General features: G+C 41.7%; 1 protein-coding gene across 1 annotated transcript in view; it reads right to left on the reverse strand.

Annotated features, from left to right (window-relative positions):
• Positions 1-61: 61 nt before the first annotated feature.
• INTS4 (integrator complex subunit 4) overlaps positions 62-24,505 on the reverse strand; it is a 99,038-nt gene continuing 74,594 nt past the window's right edge. Inside the window, exons 17-23 of the mRNA XM_033120513.1 lie at positions 22,994-23,074; positions 20,984-21,114; positions 15,673-15,732; positions 13,977-14,136; positions 13,606-13,749; positions 10,493-10,613; positions 62-6,148 (exon numbers count right to left, since the gene is read on the reverse strand). Of these exons, the coding sequence (XP_032976404.1) occupies positions 5,970-6,148; positions 10,493-10,613; positions 13,606-13,749; positions 13,977-14,136; positions 15,673-15,732; positions 20,984-21,114; positions 22,994-23,074 (876 nt within the window). The 3' untranslated portion in view covers positions 62-5,969. The remainder of the gene's footprint in view (positions 6,149-10,492; positions 10,614-13,605; positions 13,750-13,976; positions 14,137-15,672; positions 15,733-20,983; positions 21,115-22,993; positions 23,075-24,505) is intronic.

Consider the following 24,505-nt stretch of genomic DNA (forward strand, 5'->3'; position numbering starts at 1 on the left):
CTGAGCAGCTGCTCGTGGCAGGTCCTGTGCTAGGCTTTGGGATGCATGGACAACCCAGCCCTGGGGGTGGGGAGGCTGAAAACCAGGAGAGGAGACGCATGTTTACCAAAGTTTAATAATGTGGTAAATGTTAGGCCAGAAGTATGAGAAAATAAAGGCAAAGAGCCTTCTGCTTTGAAGGACAAAGAAAAATTTCAGTGCATTAAGATCACATTGCAATTGATGCTTTGGAACATTTATCCATCAATTCAACCAGTATATCAAGTCCCTTCTATGCCAGGCACTGCTATAGGCTCCAGAGAAACATCATGTTCTCATGAGGCTTATATTCTAGAGGGGAAAATAAACAAGTAAACGAATAAATACATAAGTAGACTCTGTTATGAAGAAAAATAAAGCAGGGTAAGAAGACAGAGTGATGAGGCTAGTTCAGATATGTGGTCAGGGAAAGTCTCTTTGTGCAGATGACGTATGAACAGAACCTTGAATTAATTTCAGGAGCACTTCAGTAACAAAGAAAGGAGCTTGGATTCTAGGCAGACTGACTAAACCTGAGCCTCTCCAGACAGTTCTCCCTGGGCCTCTGATTCCCTCAATATAAAACGATGGGGTTGGACGAGATGCCCTTTAATGGGCCCTGCTGACATGGATAGTCTGTGTTCTATTAAATGCCAGTGGCCTTTGTGAAGCCTTAGAATGGACTGATAGAACTATAGTAAGTTATCAGCATCACCTTATTTTTCATTTGTTTCCCCTTTGAAGAGTTATGAGTATGGGCTTTGGTGTCAAATAGCCTTGACTTTGAACTGTGGCTTTCTGCCACTCACTGGGCACTGATTTAATCCTGAGTTTCCCTGTTCTCATCTGTCAGACAGGGATATTATTAGTACCTGGAGTTACTGTAGGTATTAAATGGGTAATTCATAGAAAGTCTTAGCACATTGCCTGACACGTAGTAAGGACTCGATAAATTGAAGCCACTGTTGTCATTATCTATTAATAGGGTTGTTGTGTAAAGCCGGTGAATTTCATTTTATGGTTCTTAATATAGCAGCTTATTATTTCATAGACTCATAGAATGTTGGAGCCCAGAGGAACTACATCCCTCTCATTTATTCAGTAATTCTCTTTCATGCCCGTTGAGAGGATCTCTTACTAATTTTCTTATGACCAGATACTGTTGGGCACGGGGCGTACAGGAATTAGTAAGTTAGAGTTCCTACCCTCAGGAGTTATGTGGAAGAGACAAATAGATGATACAGTGTGTTAACATATAATAGGTACAAGGTCCAGAGGTAGCACAAATGATAGACTAACCTATCCTACCAGGATGGACGGGAAATTAGGGAAGGAATCACTAAGGATATAACACAAGCCAAATCTTAAAGAATGAGATGTTCATTTATTCTCCAAACAAATATTTGGCAACTCTTTAACTAGACATTTACTAGGTATGGTATTTATCACAGCCATAAACAACCATAGTACCATGCATGCCAGCATGAAATGCACGTTTCTGGAAGGATTTACACCAACCCTTATTGAAGTAGCAGCCCCAGAAAGCTGATTTTCTCTCCACATGATCCTATCACTTGACTGGCCCAGTTGGGCACTGACCTAAAGGGAGCAGCAACCTAAGATGAGGCTTGGCAAGAAAAGATGAGCTAAGACCCATCAGAATGGAAAGTAAAGGAATTTTTCCAAGTTCACCCAGCAAGTTAGTGGCAGACCCAGTTAGAAACCAATGATGTGTCTCGATCTTCTTCTACCATGTGCCGTAAGGAGGCCCATGGGCGTGAGATCCTCACACACCTAACCCCCAGCCTAGCAGTCTGGGGAGGTCCTGCTCGTGACCTTTCTGTAACCAGCCACTTGTCAGATGACAGGATCTTTCCAGGTCTTAGTTGCCTCAGCTCATAAAGCTAGGAGGGATGTGTAATAAAATTCAGACTGTTTTTCTATGGATGCAATAAAATTTTTTTTTAATCAAATATAAGGTAAGACAGTGGGTGTTGAATTAGGTGTGGTTGTAATCAGGGCTCCTATGTAGTTGTCTCCACATTGAACTTAGTACAAACTTCTTAGAGACAGAAGTACCTGGAAGTGAGGTTATTAACCCTGTATAGAACTTGCTAATAAATAGCCCCTACTTCTGAATCTGTTCTACATCGTCAGTGCTCGAAACAGCAGAACCTGGAGAAGCTATTTTTCCACATGACGCTATACTTAGTCCGTGTCATAATGATCTGTAAGTTGTATAGCCCTCACTGCCCACGCTTAATTTCCTCTTGCTTACATAGTTCCTAAGATGAGAAGTCGGCCAATTGCTAGGTGTGTATCTTTCTTCCCCATAATTCTGTTTGCTGAAGTCAATCGTGTCAAAGCCAAATGTAAAATCCTTCCAGAAACTTGAATTTCAGGGCCGGCTCCTGCAGGCATGCATGGTACTAAGTTTGCTCTGGATTCTTAGACTCATTCATTCTTTCCTAGCCTGCTATGTGCCAAGAGCTGTGCTGGAGATACACCACAGACATTCTCAGTGTCCAGGTACTCAGATTAGTTGGAAGAAATAGAAATGTAAGCACACAGCCATGATGCAGAAGTTGCGAACTGGCACAAATCTACCTGGAAACATTTAATTTGTCTCAGAGTAATTTTAACATTTGCCTTAGTAACCAAAGATTTTTTTGGGGGGTATGTTTTATATGAAAATGCAGATTTCTGGCTTTTCTGGAAGAACTGGCAGCTCTGACACCACCAGGCCCACACTTAATAAACAACTGAGTGGAGCTGATTAGTATCTGCCTTCTGACAGAATGCAGCTCTCGGATTCTTCAGTCTCTATGACCTTCATCTAAGCCTCTTGACTCCTTTGTTCCCACCTGCCTTCTTTAGGGGTTTGTTTGTGAACCTGCAGTAAATACTATGGTTGAAGAATGGATAGATGGGAATAATGCACCAAACCCACAGGAGACAAAGATAGGTTCTAGAATGAGGCTCAGTCCTAAAGAAGGAGAAGAAAAGAAACACAGGAGACAATCTAAAGAGCACATTCCAGGGCTCAGCAGGTTCAGAGGTCTGAGGCAGGAGAACATGGTGAGCGCTGGAAACAGCCGCAAGTTATTCTCTAGAGCTGGAGAAGTACAGGGAATGTCTGGGACAGGGAGTATGAGGCTGGAGACAGCAGCAGGAGCATGAAGAGCCTTCCAGGATAGGGGTTTAGACTTTATCCTGGGACTAGAAGTGACTTCCTTAAAGGGGGTTAAGCAGAGGGAGGTGATCAGATCTGGGTTTTAGAAAGTTTACTCTGACAGCCGTGTGAAGAACAGACTGAAGGGGACAAGATCTGAGACGAGATCATTAGGACACCAGTGCCACACTTAAGGAGAGACGCATCATTTTAACAGTGAGTATAAGAAGAGGACTGAGTCAAGAAACATTTCAGGGAGTGGAATCTAAAGGACCTCATGGCTGGTTTTATATGAAGGGTGAGGAAGAAATCCAAAGTGACACACCGGTTTCTGGCTTTGACTGCTGGGCGCATGGCAGACTGCGCACAGAGACAGAACAATAGGTCCCTGTTATGAAAAGCATATTGGACTAAAAATCAAGATGCCTGGCATTCAGCCTAGGCTTCAGCACTAACTCCGTCTCTCGGGGCTTGTATCTTCACTTGTAAAATGAAGCTGCCACACCAGAGTGATCTTTATGCTCCCTTTAAGGTCTTTGTAATAGAAGGTCATTTTTTCACTTCAGTGAAAAAGTGTGGAACCACATGCAGAAAAATCAAGATTCTCGTATTTCACTGAACCTGAGAATTCAGGGTAAAAGGAATTTAAAAGGTTGAGCCCAACCCGTCATATGATACTTGAATTCCTTTGCAACAAACTTGTCAGGAGCTTGTTCAACCTCTGCTTGAACACATCCAGCATGAGAATTCCTTATCTCCTAGTGCAGCCCATTCAATTCTTACACAGCTTCAAAATCCTTATCCTGACACTCGGCCAAAATCTGCCCCTTAGCATGGCTCCACCTTTGGTGGACAAAGTACTACATTTTGTGTTTTAAGACCTAAAATCAAGTCTGGGCTTTGCCCCTTAGAAAGCCTCAGTTTCCCCACCTGTAAAATGGGGGATAATCTGGAAGCGTTTTTTTTAATAAAAGAAGTACTATATCTGAAAAGGATCCAACATATTCTTTCCTTAGAAGGCTTGCTATCGCGATGGCTTAAGGGCTCAGTCAGCAGCCACGCGGTCTTAATGTCATCTTTGCTCCAACCCAGCAATTGTCATTAGATGCTTCAAGCTTCATCTTATCCCCAAGGCGGGCACTTTTCTCAGGGCATCTACTATAGGCACACGAGAGCCCACTGAGGGCATATCTGTAAGATGTACAAAATAGGCAAGCGCGTTAGAAAAGGAAGCTCCCTAGAGAAGTCCCTCTACAGTAGCTATGACTGCCTGGGTTCAAATCCCAGCTCTGTCATTTACTAGTTGTGTGACCGAGGCCAAGTCACTCAATGCTCTGAACGGCAATTGCCTTATTTATCAAATGAAGATAACAGTACCTACCTAATAGGACGGTTGGGAGGATTCAATGCTTAACCCATTGAACGGCTTCCACACTGCCAGACACACACAAGTGCATTAAACCGGAAGTTAAACATGCTCGAATTCAAATTCCAGCTCCACCTCTGAGGATGATCTCGCTGTTATTTTTATGAGATTTCCAAGTACCAAATATGATCAAGACTGGCTGCATATTAAGATTCTACCAAGCATTATTTAATGAAACCCATCCAACAACTCTTAAGTTATAATTATTTCTGTTTTACAGATGAGGAAACAGGCATAGCAAGCTAAGAAATGAAGGCTCTTTTGCATATACTTCCCCCGAGGTGGGACAGCTCAGGCCTTTGGCCTCAACTTGGATTTCAATGAATACAGGCTTTACTACCGTGTTTCCCTAAAAATAAGACCTAACCGGAAAAGAAGCCCTCGCATGATTTTTCAGGATGACATCCGCTGAACATATGCCCTAATGCGTCTTTTGGAGCAAGAATTAATATAAGACCTGGTCTTATTTTCGGGGAAACACGGTACTTGCTGTAGTTTTCCTACCAGTGATGTAAGCTCTAAGTCTCAGCTGGCTGCGGTGAGGATTCTATGACAGTCAAGAACAGAACACAGGCCCTCACGGGGAACGTCTCTGGGGCATTTTCCACTCTCACGCCCCAGCTGCACTTTTAACTCACATGCAGCTCCAACTCTGGAGTCATGAGAGGTGTAGCGGGAAGTGGTTTTATTGCTCACGCTGGATCCCTCTTTCCCATAGTCCTGGCTTCTCTTCTAATACGACCCTTCTCTATTATCTTGGGTCTAAGGATCCTAGCAGGCAAGATCAAGAATCTCCCTCAGGGGTGAAAATGATTCATTCTCCAGCTATTCATTCAGTCTTTGGCCCAGCTATTGCCTGAGTTGGGGAAGGAGCTTCTCAGCAAGATAACGGACGTCTAAGGCCATTCAGGAACTGTCTATGGTGAAAAAGTACAGCTGTGAAAGCTGTTTTGGAGTTGGCCCTGGCAAATAGACTAGTGCTTTCAGAGACAAGATTTGCATGACTCCAATAAACGGCTCTTTGGAGGTGGCCCAAAAATTGGATCTTGGTTTCACACCCAAGGAATGTAAGCATATAGTATAAACGTTGACCTTATAGCCACACAAATTTCTTTAAGGTGTTTTCTCAATTTTATTATGAGGAGGGGTGCGGGGAGGGGATAGACTTGGAAGATTTTGTTTTCTTAATGCAAAATAATTTATCCTGTGTGTGATACCAGATGAGACCGTAAGGGTCGCATGTTCCTCCTTATGTCTATACACCATTTCCAGGTGAAGTCCTCCAGGCTTCCGGCTCAACTGTTATACCTAAGAAGGGCCTTCTAGGCCATGGCTATAAAGACCACTTGTGACTCAGCGCCGTGCGGGTTTGGGCATTATGTAAACTTTTACAGACTTGCTGAAGGGGATGGTGCCCTCGATGCCCGTTTCCACTTGGGACGATATCTCGCCACCCTCAATCCAGGGGGATTTTGGAATGCGTGAGTTGGAGTTGTAGGCCAGCAGCAGCCTCACTTCCACCTGGCACGGTTCTGGAAAAAAAAGAAGAAACCTATGACTGGGCATGGCTAGGAACTGGGATGAAACGTCAAGTAAAAGCAACATCAAAGACGGAAGCAGTAGGGTTTCAAGAACATTTCTTCATCTGCCCACACCCGTCCCTTCCCCCTACCATACAAAAACACTTTCCCCGCCAGAATCCTGTGAGGCTGACCCTAAGCCTGCAGATGCACTGGTTCTTGGCTGTCAAACTCCCCCTCGGGTCTCCGTGGGGTCCTTGCTGCTGAGGATAAGAGAGCAAGCTACAAACTCCCTGCTACAGTGGCCTTCTAGCCTCATGACAGGGCCACAGGTCCATACACACACGTGGCCTCCTGTCATGCCCAGAAAACCGTGTTCTGCGCAGCTGATCTCAGGTCTCAGGGCTGCACGCGCCACCGACTCTACTGTCTCGGTGGAGAAGACGCCTCTGTTTAGGAAATAGTTGTGACAAAAATTCTCCCCACTGAACCAGGACCTAAATTCATGTCATTACACCTTTTGTTCTTATATGACGTGACATTATGATACTGAGCTGGTATCTGCAGGTAGCAGGCCCCCGTGAAGGAGCTGCCGTTTGGTTGAGGAGACAGAGGCAGTTGCATGGAGCAGAGTATGGCCTCTAATCGAGTCTGTAAGAAGTATTGAGGGGCCCAGGAAGGCTTTGGAATAGAACATCTGCTGTGTGCCAAGAACATAACCCCAAGAATTCTTACCCTGCATACCATGAAAGACAGACTGTCACAATCCCAGAACAGTTCCAGGGCTCTGAGAGCTTTTAAGTGACTGCCCAAAGCCACACTAGTGACAGAATTTGAGCCCAGTTCATAAACTGAAGACATTACTCTTTCTATTAACAATATGGCTTCAATAAGGAAGAGGGAGAGGATTTCAGAAAAACCTACAAACAAGTGTGAAGGCCAGGAACAGTAGGAACTTGGGATGTCCTTAATTTTGTGTGTCTGGAGCAAAAGGTGCAAGTCTTAAAGAGGAGCCTAAGGCTGAGAAGTTCAGATGGCAGGAATAAGGGCTAGATGGATCTGAATGAACAAGGGCAGAGGACTTCTCAATGCCTCCCCAGAACTCTTCCTGACTTCTCCCTAGAGATCACAGCAGAGACTGGATTGCCATCTTCTAGGAAGGGAAAGGCTTGCAGGTAGCCAAAGCCAGCTCGCCACCCCCAGAGAGCAGCCTTTCCCAGGGTTCATGTGGTGTGGACACACCCACATAACATGGGGCCTTATACCAGCCTCGAGTATATCTGTAATGAAACCAGCACTGCTCTCTGGTATCACACTCCAGTATCAGCACTGCACTATGTTCTCCTCTTTTGCCAACCCCCAACCAGAACCCAGACTTGGTTTACAACACTTTCACGAGAAACCCCGGTAAGGTCAGAGGACACAACCCCACCTGGTCGCTATGCCTTTCCTCACTAGCACGTAGTAAGAATGGCAATTCAATCAAGTGTCATCAGAGGAAGGGAGAGAGGAGAGAAAAACAAGAGGGACACTGGGAAAAAGAGACAAAAGGTCATCTGGCACAAATCATGCCACCTACTCATCACACTCTGGAAGACTCTCTCTCTTATGAGGTATATGTTCTTACTCCCATCTTTTAGATAAGGAAAATGAGACAGAGAGGTAAAATAACTTTTTTAGGATCACAGACCAAGGAAGGCAGAACATGGAACCCGGTCTATGTGACAAAGCTTCTGACCAGGCAGCATCCTGCCTGCCAGGGGAGAGGCCGTTGCTAGGGAGCTGCTGAGGGACCGGATGGAGGAGCCCCACCAGCACCAGGCCCCATCTCCTGGATTAGGAGGAAGAAGACGGAGGCATTCAGAATGCGAACATGTTTCACTTTACGTCCAGGCTCAGAAGGAGCATGGTATAGTGAAAACCCAAGGATTTGGGAGGTAGGAAATCTGAGTGTCAACCTCAGCATCACCATAACCAGCGACTTGGGCCTCCAAGTGTGCATCTATAAAACGAATTCGCACCAGAAAGTTGGACTAAGGATTAGATGAATTTTAATCACACATTTAAAGTCCTGTATTTAATTTATCATTTGTTGAGCACCTACTACATGTCAGGTACTGGGACACAAGATATAGAGGTACTGGAGATACAGAGGTAAAAATGAGCAAGCTCCTTGCTCTACAGGAGCCTACATTCTAATTGGATAGAAAGTCAATAAACAAATGAGAAAACACCTGACACTAGTAAGTGCTATGCAGAGAATTAAAACAGAGATTCCTAATAGTGACTGGGTACCAACCTCTCAGAGGAGGTGCTCCTGGATGAATTATAATTCTGCAGCCTCAGGACAGCCTGGACTATAGCCCTGGTCCAGGCAATGACTTGCTCTGTGACCAGGGGCAAGTCAGAAGGCCCTTCAGGACCTTTCAAGCTCTTTTGACTCCAGCACTCTGTGATCCCCCTTCCCCCACCCCCGACCCCCGCGGAGCCTTGGCCCTTCCACCACAATGTTGTTTCACAGCATTTTCCCCACATCTAGGATCCGTTCATCAGAAGAGATTAGAATAAGGAATTCTACCTTCCTGTGGGGCTAGAGGTTTGGCAAATAGTGCAGTAACATTACGGGCAACAAGGATATGGGATGAGGGTTGCTAAGGGAGGCAGATCCTGGGTAACAGCACTGCTGGCTGCTCCCTCAGCTGTGCCAGGCCCTGGGTCAACAGACCCCCGAAGGGGCTGCTCTGACGGTCAACAGCACCACTTCTTCTTTGTAAAAACTGTGTAAAGAAATCTGTAACTAACACCGATAACCTAACACCCCTGATAGAGGAAAACCATAATAATGGCGTTAAATAGTGATTCATGTATTTAAAAATGCGATGAAAGAAAGTTCCAGAAGGCATCTACCTATTTCTAAAATAAACCAAATTTGGTGACATTAAACACCTTCTCCAGTAACAACCATGCTTCTGAATCATCTTGAATGATTTAGGAAATATCAGCAAGGCCAGTTCTCCCCATTTTAGGTTCTGTAGACTGAGTCTCTTTTTTAAGTTTCCATAGCAGCCTTACAAGCTTGAAATGTTTTGCTCTTGTGTTCTCCCATTTTTTTCTTACAAATTAATATATATGTGTATATATATGTGTGTGTGTATATATATATATATATATTTATGCAACTTTCCTATCTTTTCACACATTATTGAGGCTCTATTCAGTCCCTGTGCGGGAAAGTAAAGCATGAATTGATCATTTTACTTTGCATTACCCCACAAACCAGCCCATGTAGGAAGGGAGGGCAGTACTGTTGTCATTTTACTGGTTTTGGGGGAATGAACTGAATTGTTCACATACAAAAAGAGAATGATTTTAAACTTCTGGTAAGAAATACAAAAGTGCTTAATGACCAGAGCAATCCTCAGGACTCACTAGTAGATTGAGAATTATCATCTTCATTTGAAAGGTGAGGAAACATATTTAGAAGGGAGACTGGCTTGTCCAAGGTTACGCAGAAAGTCAGTAGCAGAGTTAGGAAAGGAAAACAGTCTCCTGGCATCCAGTTCCATGGCTCTTTCCATAAGACTCCATTCTACTCTAATCTGTGTACCGTATTTTCCTGTGCATAATGCGCTCCTGTGTATAATGTGCACCCACATTTTTGGCCCAAACTTTCAGGAAAAATTCTTTCGTTTTAATTTTTTAATTCAAATTTTCATTTGTTTACATTTAGGTACTTGTATTTTGTATTATAAAGGAATTTTAGCATTTATTTTTTAACATACTGTGGTACAAGAAATTTTATGTAACAGGTAATTACAAAACACAAGGACAGATGCAAGGTACAAGAAATTTTATCTACTGGTAACAAATTTATGATATTTACTCATCATAGAAGGCCGAGAACGCTTCATCGTTGCAAGTTCATTGTAAATTCAATAAACCCGATTATCATATTCCAGGGTATTATTTTGCATATGGATATCGTTATTGATTTCTAGAGTTACACTTTTAATTCATAAGCATAAATGAAAGAATTAAAAATATTCACATAGATACAGAAGTAGTACTATCCATGTATAATGTGCACCCTTAGTTTTTCCCTCACAAATTTGTTCAAAAAAGTGAGCATTATACACAGCAAAATATGGTACCTTCTGACAAAATCTTGTGTCGAGCAATCAAAGCAATGCAGCCAAATAGTCTAAATGTACCCAGTTTGAAATTTTAAGCTCCTTAAGATATCAAGTACAATCCTCAGCAGGCCTGATTCAACCATGCAAAAAACCAAACGCCTAAGGGTGGGTGTGATCCCCAGGAGCATGTTTTCTTGCCCACCCTGGCACTCTGCCTCCTTACCTGTCCAGGCAGTGTGGGAGAGATACACCTGAGTGATGAGCCGGTGCCGCCCTGGGCCAGGATTCCTGAAGTCAGCGGGCTTGGGGTGGATCATCTGAGCCTGGCCATCTGGATATAAGACCTAAGAGGTGAAGACAGAAATGAAAAAATAAAAGAGGCAGAAGAGCCGCACTCATGAGCTTTGAACACAATCGCTGGTGACACATCGCTTATGAACACCAAAACAAGAGGAAAGAAAAGGTGACATTAGCCTTCAGCAAAGGCTGCTCCTTGAGGGGAGGGCAAAACTGCTGACCTCTCTATACCTCCTGCCCCAACACAAAGCAGTATTTGGTACACGTTTCCTGAATTCATGGTGAACAAGCAAGAGAAAGAAAGTATCTCTCCTCAAGTACAGGGATAAGTAAAAATATAAATCCTAGTGTGCAAAGCCTTCCCAGGCACCTTCAGCAGGATGACTCCCTCTCTCCCTGGCTCTGAGTCATATCATGGACCAGCATCCATCACCATATACCACATATTAAGAGTAATTTTGTAACTATCCTCTCTGCTAGATTATAAGCAGCTAGGAAGCTGTTTATCTTTCTCCTTCTACAGAAACAATGCTCAATGAAGGGTCTGCTCAAATCACTGGCCAGTTCTTCAAATCTCAGAAACTGCCACAGAGTTCTTTCCTCAGCGTCCCAGGGGGTCCCCACAGCTATCTGTGGAGAGCACCTATTACACTGCACAGTGTACAAAGGAACTACATGAACAAATGAAGCTTCCCTTAGAACCACACAGGATCTATGCTATGTGAACATACTGATGAGGGCAAAGTAGGGAACCACATGGGTCTTTCGGTTGGAAACTCAGAGGCATGTCTCAGTCCACGTGCCCATAATCTCATTTCATCTCGCCTCAGATCTTAGCTCTCAATCCCCGATTCTACCCTTCTTTTTAAAGCTGCTACTCACCAGTCTACCAGTGGGGACCCAAACCTACTACAGCAGAAAAATGCACGTATCCCAGCTTCCTGATCTTTGTTATCTTTAAAGATAATACTTGGGCTTCATTTTTTATCCAAAAAGGAGACGCAGAGGAGGGCTAAAACAGGAGCATGGAAAAGAATCCCCCAGAGAATCTCCCAGAGTAGCAGAATCTCCCAGAGTTCTCAGCAAAACTGCCCTTGGCGAAAGGCCTCGACCCTTCTGTGAAATGGTCGCTAGAAGCCTTCTTTCATTCCTCTACTGCTCCCAAGTGCAGCTTAGAAATCTGTGGCCCAAGCAGATCAGGGCAAGAAAATGGCCATATGAATTACAAAGTGAATTTCAGAAAAACTGAAAAAAAAACACACCATTCTTCTTCTATCATCAGGTATAAGATAGGAGGCCTGAATTAGGCTAACTGAAGAGTTACTGAACGGAGTTCCTATAGGGTCTGCTTTAAAGAACGTTATTTTAACAGAGAATGTAATCTTGATGTCATCCCAGTTACATCCACTGCTATATCCCTAGCACTGAAGGCATGATCAGAACAGAAGTGGTGTTTGGGCCTGGGGGCTGGATGGGACAGTGCTTTCCAATCAGCAGAGCTGAGTGCTGTCTCCCTGCCTTCCCCATCTCCCTGACTGTGGCGGAATCCAAACACTTTGGCCATGAGTGTAGTGGAGCTGCTTCGGAGGGGAATTTTCAGTAGAGTCCAGTAGATGACCTTAAACTAATCTGCCTACACTCTCATTTATACTTAGTTGGTTAGTGAACTTTTTTCACGGACAACGTGAAACAATGGTTCTCAATCATGACTGCATATTAGAATCACATATGAGCAAAAAAACAAAACAAAAACCAAACCGGTACCCATGGGCCCTCCTCTTAGGATGGCTGATGTCACTGGTGTAGGCTGAAGCCTGTGCATTAGTGCTTACTGGTGCTTTCTGAATAATTTTAAAGTGTAGCTAGGGCGGAAAACCACTGTCATGGGAGGAGTGGGGACCCAAAAACCAAATGAAGCACAACTGTATAGCCAGCTCAGAATTAGTTTTCTGTAGGTCTCATAATTTATAATAATACATGCTGGGAAGCCAGACTACTGTAACTATAGGCAACTATTACCATCTTCATGGCCCGATTCATCCTTGCCTCTTCCAGGAAGCTTTCCCTGCCTGCTCCAGGCTATTTTTCTATCCTCTGATTGTACTTATTGCCAGTGCTTGGATTCCTTCTTTTATTCATATCCCTCTGCCTAGAACATCTCCTTTGGCCCTATTTGCTCTTCCTCACCCTTTCAGACCTCACCACGCACCAGCAGCCCCACAAAGCCTTTTTTCCCTCAGCCTCCACCACACTCTCCAAATTAAGTGCCTCTCCAGAGTATGTTTAAAAATATTTTTTTAAGTATATTTCAAATTTTGACACTAGTCAAAAATTGGAAATAGCCCTGTAGGTAAGGAAAAGTGATTTTCCCTCCTGAATAGGACTATTTCTCTGTCTATCAGGGATATGGAGCATCCTGAGGGCAGAAACTGTGACATATTTACCTTTGCAACACTAGCACATAGCATGTGCACTACAGTAAATATTAGTGCATGGATGGAAGGAAGAATGGATGAATGGAAGGCAGAATGGATGAATGGATGGCTGCATAAGTGGGTAGGGCTTTCTGGGGCTTAACTGCAAACTGTCTAAATTGATTAGTGTCTCTACTGCGTCTCTCATATCTCTAATGCATCTGTCTCTATCTTAGAAAAAATACTCCTTAGTGATTGATTTTTCCTACCTGTAAATTTTGTTCACCAAGCTGACCCACTCACAGCCTGAAAATGACTAGCCTGTTGGCCCTGCAAAGACCAAGTCTTGACCTCACATTATAAGATTGGAAAGAACCCTGTCATTTTGTGAACCCTTACTGGGTACCAGGGGCCTTACATACATCATCTCATTTCAATATCAACTATTCCTGTTTGTTAACTGCGGAATCTGAGGTTCAGCAGTAGAGCTGGGATTGAAACCCAGACTCACTCATCTCTTCTTCCTCCCCAGTTTGAGTCCACCAGGTAGATTAAAGGGGTGCTAAAGTGAAATGTTTCAACACAACCTCAGTATCCCAGCTCTGGGGACCAATCACTGACAGACCTGGACCTTCACAGTGCTCTGAGGATCCTGCACATGGTCCAGGGTTGCATCGACATCCAGGGCCACCACCAGCCCAGATGTGAACCGCAAAGGGTTGTCTGACTCGCCCGCCGGCTCAATGATGGTGGCTGAAGCTTTGTGGATCTGCAAGCAAGGAGAAAGTACGATGATTCTAAACCCCCAGGTCATCCCTGCGCAACAAAACACGATCCTTGCCTTGCTGTCTCCTTATCTAAATGGGTGGGCATGTGGGAGCCAATCCGAGGACAGGCGCTAGCTCCTCCCATGGTGAAAGAAGATTACCAAGGTGAGCAGTTTTAACTGTCTGGACAGACTTGACCTGCAGGGATATGACGCAGACAGACCCTGACCTGCTCTGGAAGGGGGAGGTGCAGGAAGGTACTCTGCCGCAGCATGGTCTGCAGAATTTTGACCACTTCTGCAGGTTTGGAAGTCATGAGTCGGGGCATAAGGTCAAGAAGTTTGTCCACGAAGCTGTCCTGCAGGTGGGGCAAATCAGTGATGAAACATCTGGAGGAACAAACAGAAGCAAATGACTGTGCGTTCATTCTCCACAGGTTGAGCCCCAAACATCTGCTAAGCCCCAAGGTAGGAAAAGCGATGATAAACTGGAGGAGCTCATGGTTCCTGACTGAGATGGCCAGGTACCTCGCTAATTACGTCTTAGTGACATGATCATCATAAAAGCCTTGTTTACTGAAAACCCATTATACACGTGGTATACTCTTAAATGTTTCCCATTATCTGATTTAATCCTCCCAGCACTTCTGTGTAGTGTTAGAATTGTTTTTTCATATGTAGATTCATTAATTAATGTAACAAATATGTCTTTAGGACTTACCAAGTGCCAAGCACAATCCTAGGCATTGGGGACATAACTGTGAGCAAAATTGAAAAAAATGCCTATCCTAACGGAGCTTCTTCTATTCAAGTGATAGGCACACTGAGACTCGGAGAGAATGATGTCACATTGAGACTAAAAGTTAAGTAACTTTTTCCCAACTCTGACTGATTCCACAGTACTTCTACTTTGTGGAAGGGGATACTCAAAAAATATTTCTCTGAAGAGGTGACATCAGTGAAGGGACTGAGAGGCTGAATTAAGAAAGAATGTGCAACTCTAAACAGATGAGTAACTTTAGTAATTCAAAGCTGTCACCTTTCCAAAAATCTCTTCAACCCAACTGTGTAAAACCAGACTACTTTAAAAAATCTAAAACCAAAAGTAAGGCATGACCTTAGTTCAGATTTGAAGCCCACATCTTAGAGAGCCAAGGCAGACTGTACCATTTGCTAGAGAGCAGCACCTATTGGTGAAGGGTGGTATTGCAACCCAGCCCTATAGGAAGCTATCATCACCCAAAGGAAAAAAAGAATAAGTATAGAGTCAGATAAACCTCAGGTTTGGTGAAGTTCATGGGGGTTGGCACAAGGGATGGCAGAATGAAGTATCAGACGTAATCGACTGCTTTAAAATTCTACAAATGCCTTCCTCCCAGTGTTCTAATGCCAGCACACCACAGGTCTCGTCACTACCTGGACTCCCACTACTTCACCAAGCCTTCCACTCATCTACTGCATCTGTTTTAACTGATTTGCTTTCTACAGAACTCTGAGAAAACATATCTATTCTATAAAATAAGTTACCCACAGAATTATGGAACAATTTTTTGTGTGTATTACAGAAATGCAAGTTTAAGAACAGTAGTTTAAGTAAGAACAGACAAGTTGTGCCTTTTCAACAAAAGATATTCTGAGTTTTCTCACATAATACTTGTCTTTTTATGGCCCAGCTGAGTGCTGAGTACAAATGATTTCTGATGTTTTTATTATTCTATTGCTGTAGGTTTAGGTTTGAAGTTAAGCTTAGAGAAGTTTATACACCACTAAGGAAAATACACAATTTAGGGCACATTGCCACAAATAATAGCATGGCTGCATGGGCTAACCCACGAATCCTTGCTTGTGATTGCTCTTGTCACTCTTTAAGTGCTACTCTCTGCATAACCAAGACTGAACAAGCTAAAAGAGTAACGAAACACTTACCTTTGAAAAAAGTCCACTTCCTGTAAAAATCTTTCACACATCCCAAATAAAGGGTCAACTCTGCAGAAAAGAAAAAAAAAAAAAAAGACTTTGCTTGTGAAATCTACAAACTGCGGAGGACTTTAGCCTACGTGAAAGAGAATGAGCACCATAAATATTACCTCTAAAGGAAATAGGGGACTGCTAATGGATTGAGGGGAAGTATTTTCCAGGATCCCAAGAACCAATCAAAACACTGCAGTACCCACTAGGTTCACAGAACGTTCACAATCAAAGATTACCACAGGCCACACTTGGCACCAGATTCACTAAGGATATCGGACGGGAGCACAGCTTGCAGGCAGTGCAGTGTCACACTCCTCTCTGCGGGAGTCCAGAGAACAGTCCATTCAGCAGTCCACATAGCTGTCTGTGTGGGAGATGTGACTCTGCTGCTGACAGTTTGGGTGCAAAGAGATGACATCTCCATCAGGCAAGTGTGGAAACCATCCTGGCTCAGAAGCCTCACTCTCCATAGGTGCTAACAGCTCTTGAAACAACTCCACAGGCCTACCTCCCCTGGTCCCCACAAGGGATAAGCCCACTTACAAGAATCACTGCAGTCAATGAAGCCCACAGCTGTGGAGCCTGCATCAAGTAATCATCGTTCATTTACAGTTCCTTCTAGTCTACATGTCATTTTCTAAGATCATTTTTACCACAGCAGTGCTACCTAGTAATATAGTTGACAATGTCAGGTTTCCAGGGAACAGACATAGAAAGTTAACCAAAGATCAAGTTCTCATGCAGAAGGGGAATAGGTTTTGTTACTACTTTGCCCACAGACACAGACTATATTCTTTCCTATTTCGACTTCTTCAGCCTCCTAGTACTCAGAGTATTTCATTTCAGTAAAAACTAACTATATACGTAAATAATCCAGGAAACAAGCTAGGCTGACGTAATTTACTAATCACACAACAGATTCTTCCTTTTGATCTTTGTGCATTCTCTTATTTCTTGTAATTTCTGCACGAATCTTCCCACTTATTTTCATTAATATATTATTCAGTGGAGGAGCAAAGTTCCAGTGAAGAAAAACAAATACTCTTTGCCTTATATAAAAGCATGTAACAGAATGGTATCAAGGATCTCAATAACCTTGCTTAGTCTTTCTACTAAAATGGAAGCTCCATGAGAGTAGGGACCTTGTATTGTTCATCATATATGTGCTATTCAATAAATATTTGTTGAATGAAAGAATAAATGAGAAATGGCAAATGGAAACTTACTCTACAAGCACCATTCAGTTAAATTAGTTTCCTAAACAGGGAGCACTTGAAACTTTCTTAACTCTGATAAATTACCAGTGTGGAACAGAAATTTGATAGCGAGGTTCACCCACCAAAGATCTGCAGGGGTGAGAGGGTGGGATAGGAGAATTCCAGCTAAGCAGGGGCTGAAAGGAAAGCAATCTGGCCAAGCAGTGCCATTTTGGGGCCTGCTTATATAGAACCAGCTTGGAGAGCTTCCAGGGAGTAAAATACAAAAAGATTTGAGCACTCTCCCCAAACCCCAAAACACAACAGGAAGCCTCACCTATATGCTACACGAAGTAGGCATCTACTACTAAGAAGGCCCACTTTTTCCTTGGTGTGCGGAAGGAAAGCAGTGGAAAAATGAGGCCCACCAGGAAAAATCAAGCATTGACCTACAACTGCTGGGGAAGCCAATGCCAATCACCAATGAAAACTGGCCTAGACTTTCATTTGTAAGTATGCGAAGGCAACGGGAAATTGCTAGATGTCATAGGATAATCACGAGCTGTAAAATAGATCAAGCAAACCTCAGAGATAAAGTCAAGGCAAGAAAGCACTGAAAACTTTATAAAAAAATTCAAATAAGCAACCACCATGAGATTAAGAGGAGATTTGAAAGGCTACTGCATTGACAAAGCAAGAGAAAATGCTACCAAAAAGGTAGAGAAGAACACACACTTGGAAATAACACAGTAGAGCAGTCCCCCTTATGCATAGTTCCACTTTCTGTGGTTTCAGTTACTTGCTGTCGACTATGATCCAAAAATATTAAATGAAAAATTCTAACTATAAACAATTCTAAAATTAAGTTTCAAATTGCACCCCATTCTGAGTAGCATGATGAAATTTCACGCTGTCCACCCGGGACATGAACCATCCCGTTGTCCAGCATGTCCCCGTGGTATATTCCACCCACCCATATGTCACTTAGTGGCCCTCTCAGTTATCAGATCGACTGGTGAAGTATCACAGTACTTATGTTCAAGTAATACTTATTTTACTTAATAGTGGCCCCAAAGCAGAAGAGTAGTGATGCTGGCAATTCAGATATGCCAAAGAGAAGCCATAATGTTTTTCTTTTAAGTGAAAAGGCATGTATGTAGAGAAGAAAACATAGTATATGTAAGGTTCGATACTATCTGCAGTTTCAGGCATCCACTGGGGATCCTGGAACGTATTCCCCACAGATAAGAGGGGACGACTGTAGTAATGAAATCAACAAAAAATACTAGAGTGAAAAATGATGAAAATTGAAATGGTAAACTAAAATAGCATATTGAGGTATTTACTCAGAATATAGAGTAGAAAAACAAAGCAAAAAAACTGAAATTATGACAGAAAAGATAAGACATAGGGAAAATAGATCCAGAAGATACAATATCCAGTATGAGAGACTGGATTGGATGGAAGAAGTAGTAACTGAAGAAATAATGGAGGGAGCAAAAAAATGAGCTAAAAACAGAGGTGAGACTTCCAAGTCCCAATGAAGGTCACTAAGAATATTGAAACACATACCTAGACATATCCTGGTGAAATTTCTAAATAGAAAATTCTAAATAGGAAGAAAAGTTTACAGCTTTGAGCCAGGAAAAATAAGCTACCTACAAAATAAAGAGAAGCAGACTGACATCAGACATCCTAACTGCAGCATTAAATACTAAAAGGCAACACAGTAATATTTACAGAGTTCTGAAAGAATTCCATTTATGTGGAGAGCAAAAGAAAGGCAGTTTCAGACATGCAAGGTCTCAGTGAGTTTACTAATTATATACTTATTCTGAAAAAGAATTGCTAGAGAATGCGTTCCAGTCAAATAAATAGTGAACAAGGAATTTCAAAAGGCAACTGTAGTATAAAACAGTGGTGGGCAAACTGGAGCTAAATAATTTATAATATACATATAAATATGAATGCATACTTTAAGAAAGAATTCTTAAAATAAGAGACATATTACAAAAACATAAAACTGAAACTAAATTCCAAATTAAATAGCTTGAGACAATCAAATAAAAGCACACCAAAACTTTCATTTTGATCTGAGGTGACCTTCATAGAGGTGACCACAAACTCTAATTTTTTTATGCTGATAAAAGTTCAATGTTGATTAAAAACATAAGAGTAAAGATACTATTTATACAACTAGTATGAGCTAACTTTTATCAAGTGTTTACCTTGAATGTGTAAGGCAATACTTTAAGGACTTCACATATAATAATTAGACAGGGACTAATATTATCCCAGTTTAACTTATGAGGAACAAACTGAGGCACAGAAGGTTCATGTAACTTGTCCAAGGTCTCTAAGTTTGCAAATGGTGTAGCCAATGTCTGAACCCACAACAATGAGGCACCACAACTCTCTCAGCTACTACGTCCAGCCTCTCTCTTGAATGGGTTAGAATCAGGGTACACAATTTTTAAACGCCTGGAAGAAGTAAGAGACAAAGAAATAATAGATCTAGCCAAAATCAAGAAAGGAAAAAAAGAAGCAGGAATGCATACAAATGGAAGAAGAATATAGTATGAGTAAAGACCAAATATATTAGAATCTTTATAATATGGCATGGAAAGATGAGATATTACATTGTTGGGTGAAATGAAAAAGAGGCAGAACAGCAAAGTATATTAGGATTTGATTTATGTTAATACACACACATTTATCATCTACACATGTTTATCTGGCTTGGGAAAGTCTGTTGACAGCTGTTTTAGAAGAGGTGGATTATCAGAGAACCTTCACTTAATCTGCAGTATTTAAATTTTTACAATAATCATATAAACTGAAAAATACTTCTACTTTCTTTAAATAAAAAAGTAGATGCCATCACAAGCACCTATCTTTTCTCAACTGTGACTGAGTAGTAAGGATTAAACATTTGTTAAATGAATGTATGACAGCTCTAAGATTAAATTACTGAGCTTATCAGGTCACTATTCAGATAAGTAAAGAAAAAATAATATTCAGAATGTTCTTTCTGACTTAGTATTTTTAAGTGCTTACTTAAACACCCATATTTATTTTTCTATACGACTTTTGGGTTCACACAACTGCTGAAGTGAATATCAGATGTGTCTTTGGGGGGCAGCCGGTTAGCTCAGTTACTTAGAGCGCAGTGCTCTTAACAACAAGGTTGCTGGTTCCATCCCCACATGGGCCACTGTGAGCTGCGCCTTCACAACTAGACTGAAACAACCACTTGACTTGGAGCTGATGAGTCCTGGAAAAACACACTTAAAATAAATAAAAGTTAAAAAAATAATAATAGGAATTACTTAATATTGCAAAATATTTTTTTTAAAAAGATGTCTCTTTGATGTGGCAACAAGTCACATAAATACCGTATCAAATCTATGATGCCATCGTTTTTAAGATGCATCTTTATTTCAGGAAAGACCAAAAACCAAAAAAAACCCACTTTCAATCAAACTATGGCACACCATCAAAACATCTGATTTCAGAGAAGTTAAAATAAAAAAAATATATTGAGCTCTTACTATGTACCAAGCATCATGCTAAGTGCTTTTACATATATTATCCAATTCATTCTTCACAGAAACCTCGAGTTAGATGCTGCCATCATTCTTATTTTACAGACAGGGAAACAAGGCCCACAGCTAGTAAGTGGAGAGGATTTGAACACGGTAGTCTCACTGGAGAGTACATTCTCTTAATTTGTCTTTACTGCTTGGAAGAGAGGTTTCTAGTCTCTTCCAAAGAGAAAAGGTGGGTCCTGGTACTAAATTCTTAAAGAAAGCCATCAAGGACCATACAGAATGTCCCTGTTGCCAGATGAAGTCCTAGGTTGTGCTATAGGCAATGGAGAACCACTGGAGGGTTTTTCCAGGGATCTAATCTAATCCATGACTAGAACTTGGAATGTCTGAAAAAATGAATGATAATATCCCTTAGCTAATCTTTCCTGAATATCATTTTACTTATCATTAACCTTGGTGAGATCTCTGAACGTCTTTTAAAGGACCCTGCCACCCCTTCGGGCCAGCTGCACATCTTACCCTCGAGCAGTTCGTGCTGTTACTATAAGTTGCAAGGCTTTGGCCTGCAGCCTCATGTGATGTATAATGACCACCTGCTTATTCTCCACACCACTGTACATGAATTCCATTTTGTAGGTCTCTTCCAGGATCTGTAAGGAGAAGGTAATTAACGATCAGTCAAAATAACAAGTCTTCCTTGAGAGTAGCACAGAATTGCAGGTGAAACTCTGAACTGAGTGTCTTTTTTATTGTCTATGCTTTAATTCTGAACAGAGATTTTTTTTAAGTGCCTATGTTGAAAGAAATTAATATAATTTGAGAGAAATTAATGCAAGTGTTGAGAGAAATGTATAGTATGTCTTGCAAATAGATAATAAATTATTTTATCAATTGAAAAATGAAAGACTTTCTTGCGGTAATAAAATCATCCTTGGTTGATGGTGTGAAGATATGAAAGTTTAATCATTGATAAAATTGTAAAGCACTGCTTCTTACCCTAAACCAAACTCACTGTGCAGGGGGAACAAATGATTGTAGGTTATGTACGGAAACTCAATCCCCAGGGAAAGTCGTCAAGAACATAACATCAGGAACCATTAACCACCTGTTAGTCATCAGACTGTTTTATAGGCCTGCTCAGCTGAAGGGAGTTTGGGGAGGGAATGAGTGCAGAAAACAATGTCTATGACCTCAGCTCAAACCTAGTGCATCTTAAGCTCTTGCTCTATTCTATCCAAATCAGCTACTTCCATCCAAACGATGCTTCTCTTACCCTTTTGTGCCTGCCTTCCTTTGAAGGCTTTAGAGTCAGAGAAATTACTCTAGGCTCTCCTCCAACTGTCAGTAAGACAAGTTACTTAATTACATGGAACCTCAGTTTCCCTATCTGTAAATAGGGAAGAAACAGTAACAACACTGTAGAATTTAAAGGATTAAATGGGGCTTGGAAGAGCTTAATACAGTATCTGGCACACAGCAATGGTAATTCCTTTCCTTTCTTTCTTCCAGACTACTGCTCCCTGGTCCCCTTCCTCCCAACAAGGCCCATTTTGGGATTCTTGTCATTAAGTTCTACTCCCCTACAACAAGCCACATAGCAGGTCTGAGAGGGAGTCTAGATCAGTTAAGAGATCAAGCAGAATAGTGGAAAGAAAATGGACTCTGGGTAGTAGAGGATCTGGGCTCAAAATCCCTGACACTATTACCTACAGCTCTCTGAACTTAACCTTGCTGAGCTAACTGTTTTACTTGTAAAATGGGCTTAATCCTTATTGCATTTATTATAAATAATAAATGGGATTATTTATTATGAGGGTTAATTAAAATGAACTGGAAATCATTTGGTGAACTGTAATGAAGCAATCACAGTGACCATCATTAGCTTCCTACGACTGGGTCATAATCACTCGGTCCTATAGAGACTCACTATCTGGAAGATCAGACCCTTAAGAGTTCACCAAATCCCAATACCTAAGAATGAAGGGAAACTGCTCAAAGCTAGAAGGAAATGAGCTCAAAAAAAGTAAATGAAATGCTACTTGAAATGAACTGAAGAGAAGCATAAAGACTTTTTAACATGCAAGAAATGGTACAGACTAAAAATATAAACATCCTGAAAATGAGTTCAGCTACATTTTCAGATGAAAGATTCATTATGATATTTACTGAATTTTGGAATATCTAAAATACAAACTAATATTTTAGAACACAAAATCATCTTAGAAATCATCGAATTGAGATGCCATATTTTACAGAGGAGGAAAAATCCAGGGAGGATAAGTAACCTGCTCAGTATCACCCTGCAAATTAGAGGCAGACAGGGGAGTAGAACCCAAGTCCTCTGACTCTCAAGCCAGTGCTGTGACCCCTAATTACGCTGCATCTCAAATCACTCACTTCTGTCATCACAGGCTGAAACTGGGGAGTCCACAGCAGAGACATGGAGCCATGTGAAGGCCTCTGGCTCTGACCTGGACGAGACCATTCCAGGACAGAGATCTACTGAGGAGAAAGTCTCAGTAAACTTACCTGTTTTGCTGCTGCTGAGGCCAAATCACTCTGTTTCAAATACAGAGGGGCAGCCACATGCCACAGCTTTTCCTGTAAGGCCTACAAAGACAAATCAGGAGAGTACAGAACAGAGGTCACAAAGACTGGCATATCTTTTGAGACTTACATGTTTGTTTTGCTCTTAAAATCTACTGCGATCAGCGCTTCTTCCCAGTCTTATTCTTCTCAGCCAATAAGCCCTACTTATTATGGAGAGTGTGGAGATCCATGCTTTGGACTAAATGAACTCCTCCCCATTCAATCCAAGTCCTGGCCCAAAGGTCCTGCCCCAGACTAGTGCTTGTAAGCAGAGTGCAGGAGCCACGAAGGCCTCACCAGAACGTCCAGGAAAGCCAGCTCCAGAGGCTCTGGCCCTCCCTGTTCTGAGAGCCACTGGCCTCCCTGACTGCCCAGACCTTTCTTCCTTGACGTGGTTCTTTTTCCATTGCCCCATGCTTACTATCCTTTAAATAGCCCCACCACCTTAGGGCATATCCAAACTGGACATCAAGGGAGCGTTTCTAGGTTCCATCCTCTCTCAATGTCTCTACATTCAAAATTACCATTTAGAGCCACAGATTTTTATCTTCTCTCTCTCTCTCCTCTCCTATCCATCCATATGGCACCATCTCTCATCTCTTGTCTGAACTTCTGCTATAGTCTCTAATTTTCACAGTCCTTCTTAATTATAGACATAATTCAATAGCATTACAGAAAGCCTAGACTAACACTGTCCAATGGAAATACAAGTCATGTAATTTTACATTTTCTAGCAATATTTTTAAAAATAAAAAACAGCGAAATTAATTTTAACAATATACTTAACTCAATATATCCAAAATATTACCATTTCATTATGCAATCAATATTTTAAAATTACTGAGATAGTTTACATTCAGTTTTCATACTAAGTCTAAGAAATCCAGTTTGTATTTGCATGTACAGTACATCTCAATTTGAATAACATTTCAAGTGCTTAATAGTCACATGTATCTCGTCACATACACCTTCACATGTATACACATTACACAATGGCAGGTCTACACTACAGATACAGAAATTTTTAAATCACTCAAATCATACTATCTTAACAGAGCTATTGTTTTTGAATATTTGCTTCTAATCATTTCTCAAATGCATGTTTTTTATATAGTTGTAGCCCGAAAGCAGAAGTAATTTTGTATGCTTTTGGGGTACATAACAGTACACTGTCTTCTGTGATGTTGTTATACAATTCTTCATAAAGATCGTTAATGGCTATAGCATATGCTGTGCAGGAGATATGCCGACGCTATTGATTTAGCTCCTCCCCTAATATCAATCACCTGCCTGCCTCGGGTCCTAAGGCTGGGTCCCTTACCCTGCCACTCCATGACACTGCGTAAACAACATAATTCTGTGTTATTTTTAGGGGTTCTCTCTTCCTTTTCCTACTATAGTAAAGCGGGTTCTTTTCAAAGGCCTCCTTGTATTCCCATGGAGAAGACAGCA

The sequence above is a fragment of the Rhinolophus ferrumequinum genome, chromosome 11, assembly GCF_004115265.2.
Source record: "Rhinolophus ferrumequinum isolate MPI-CBG mRhiFer1 chromosome 11, mRhiFer1_v1.p, whole genome shotgun sequence".
NCBI lineage: Eukaryota > Metazoa > Chordata > Mammalia > Chiroptera > Rhinolophidae > Rhinolophus > Rhinolophus ferrumequinum.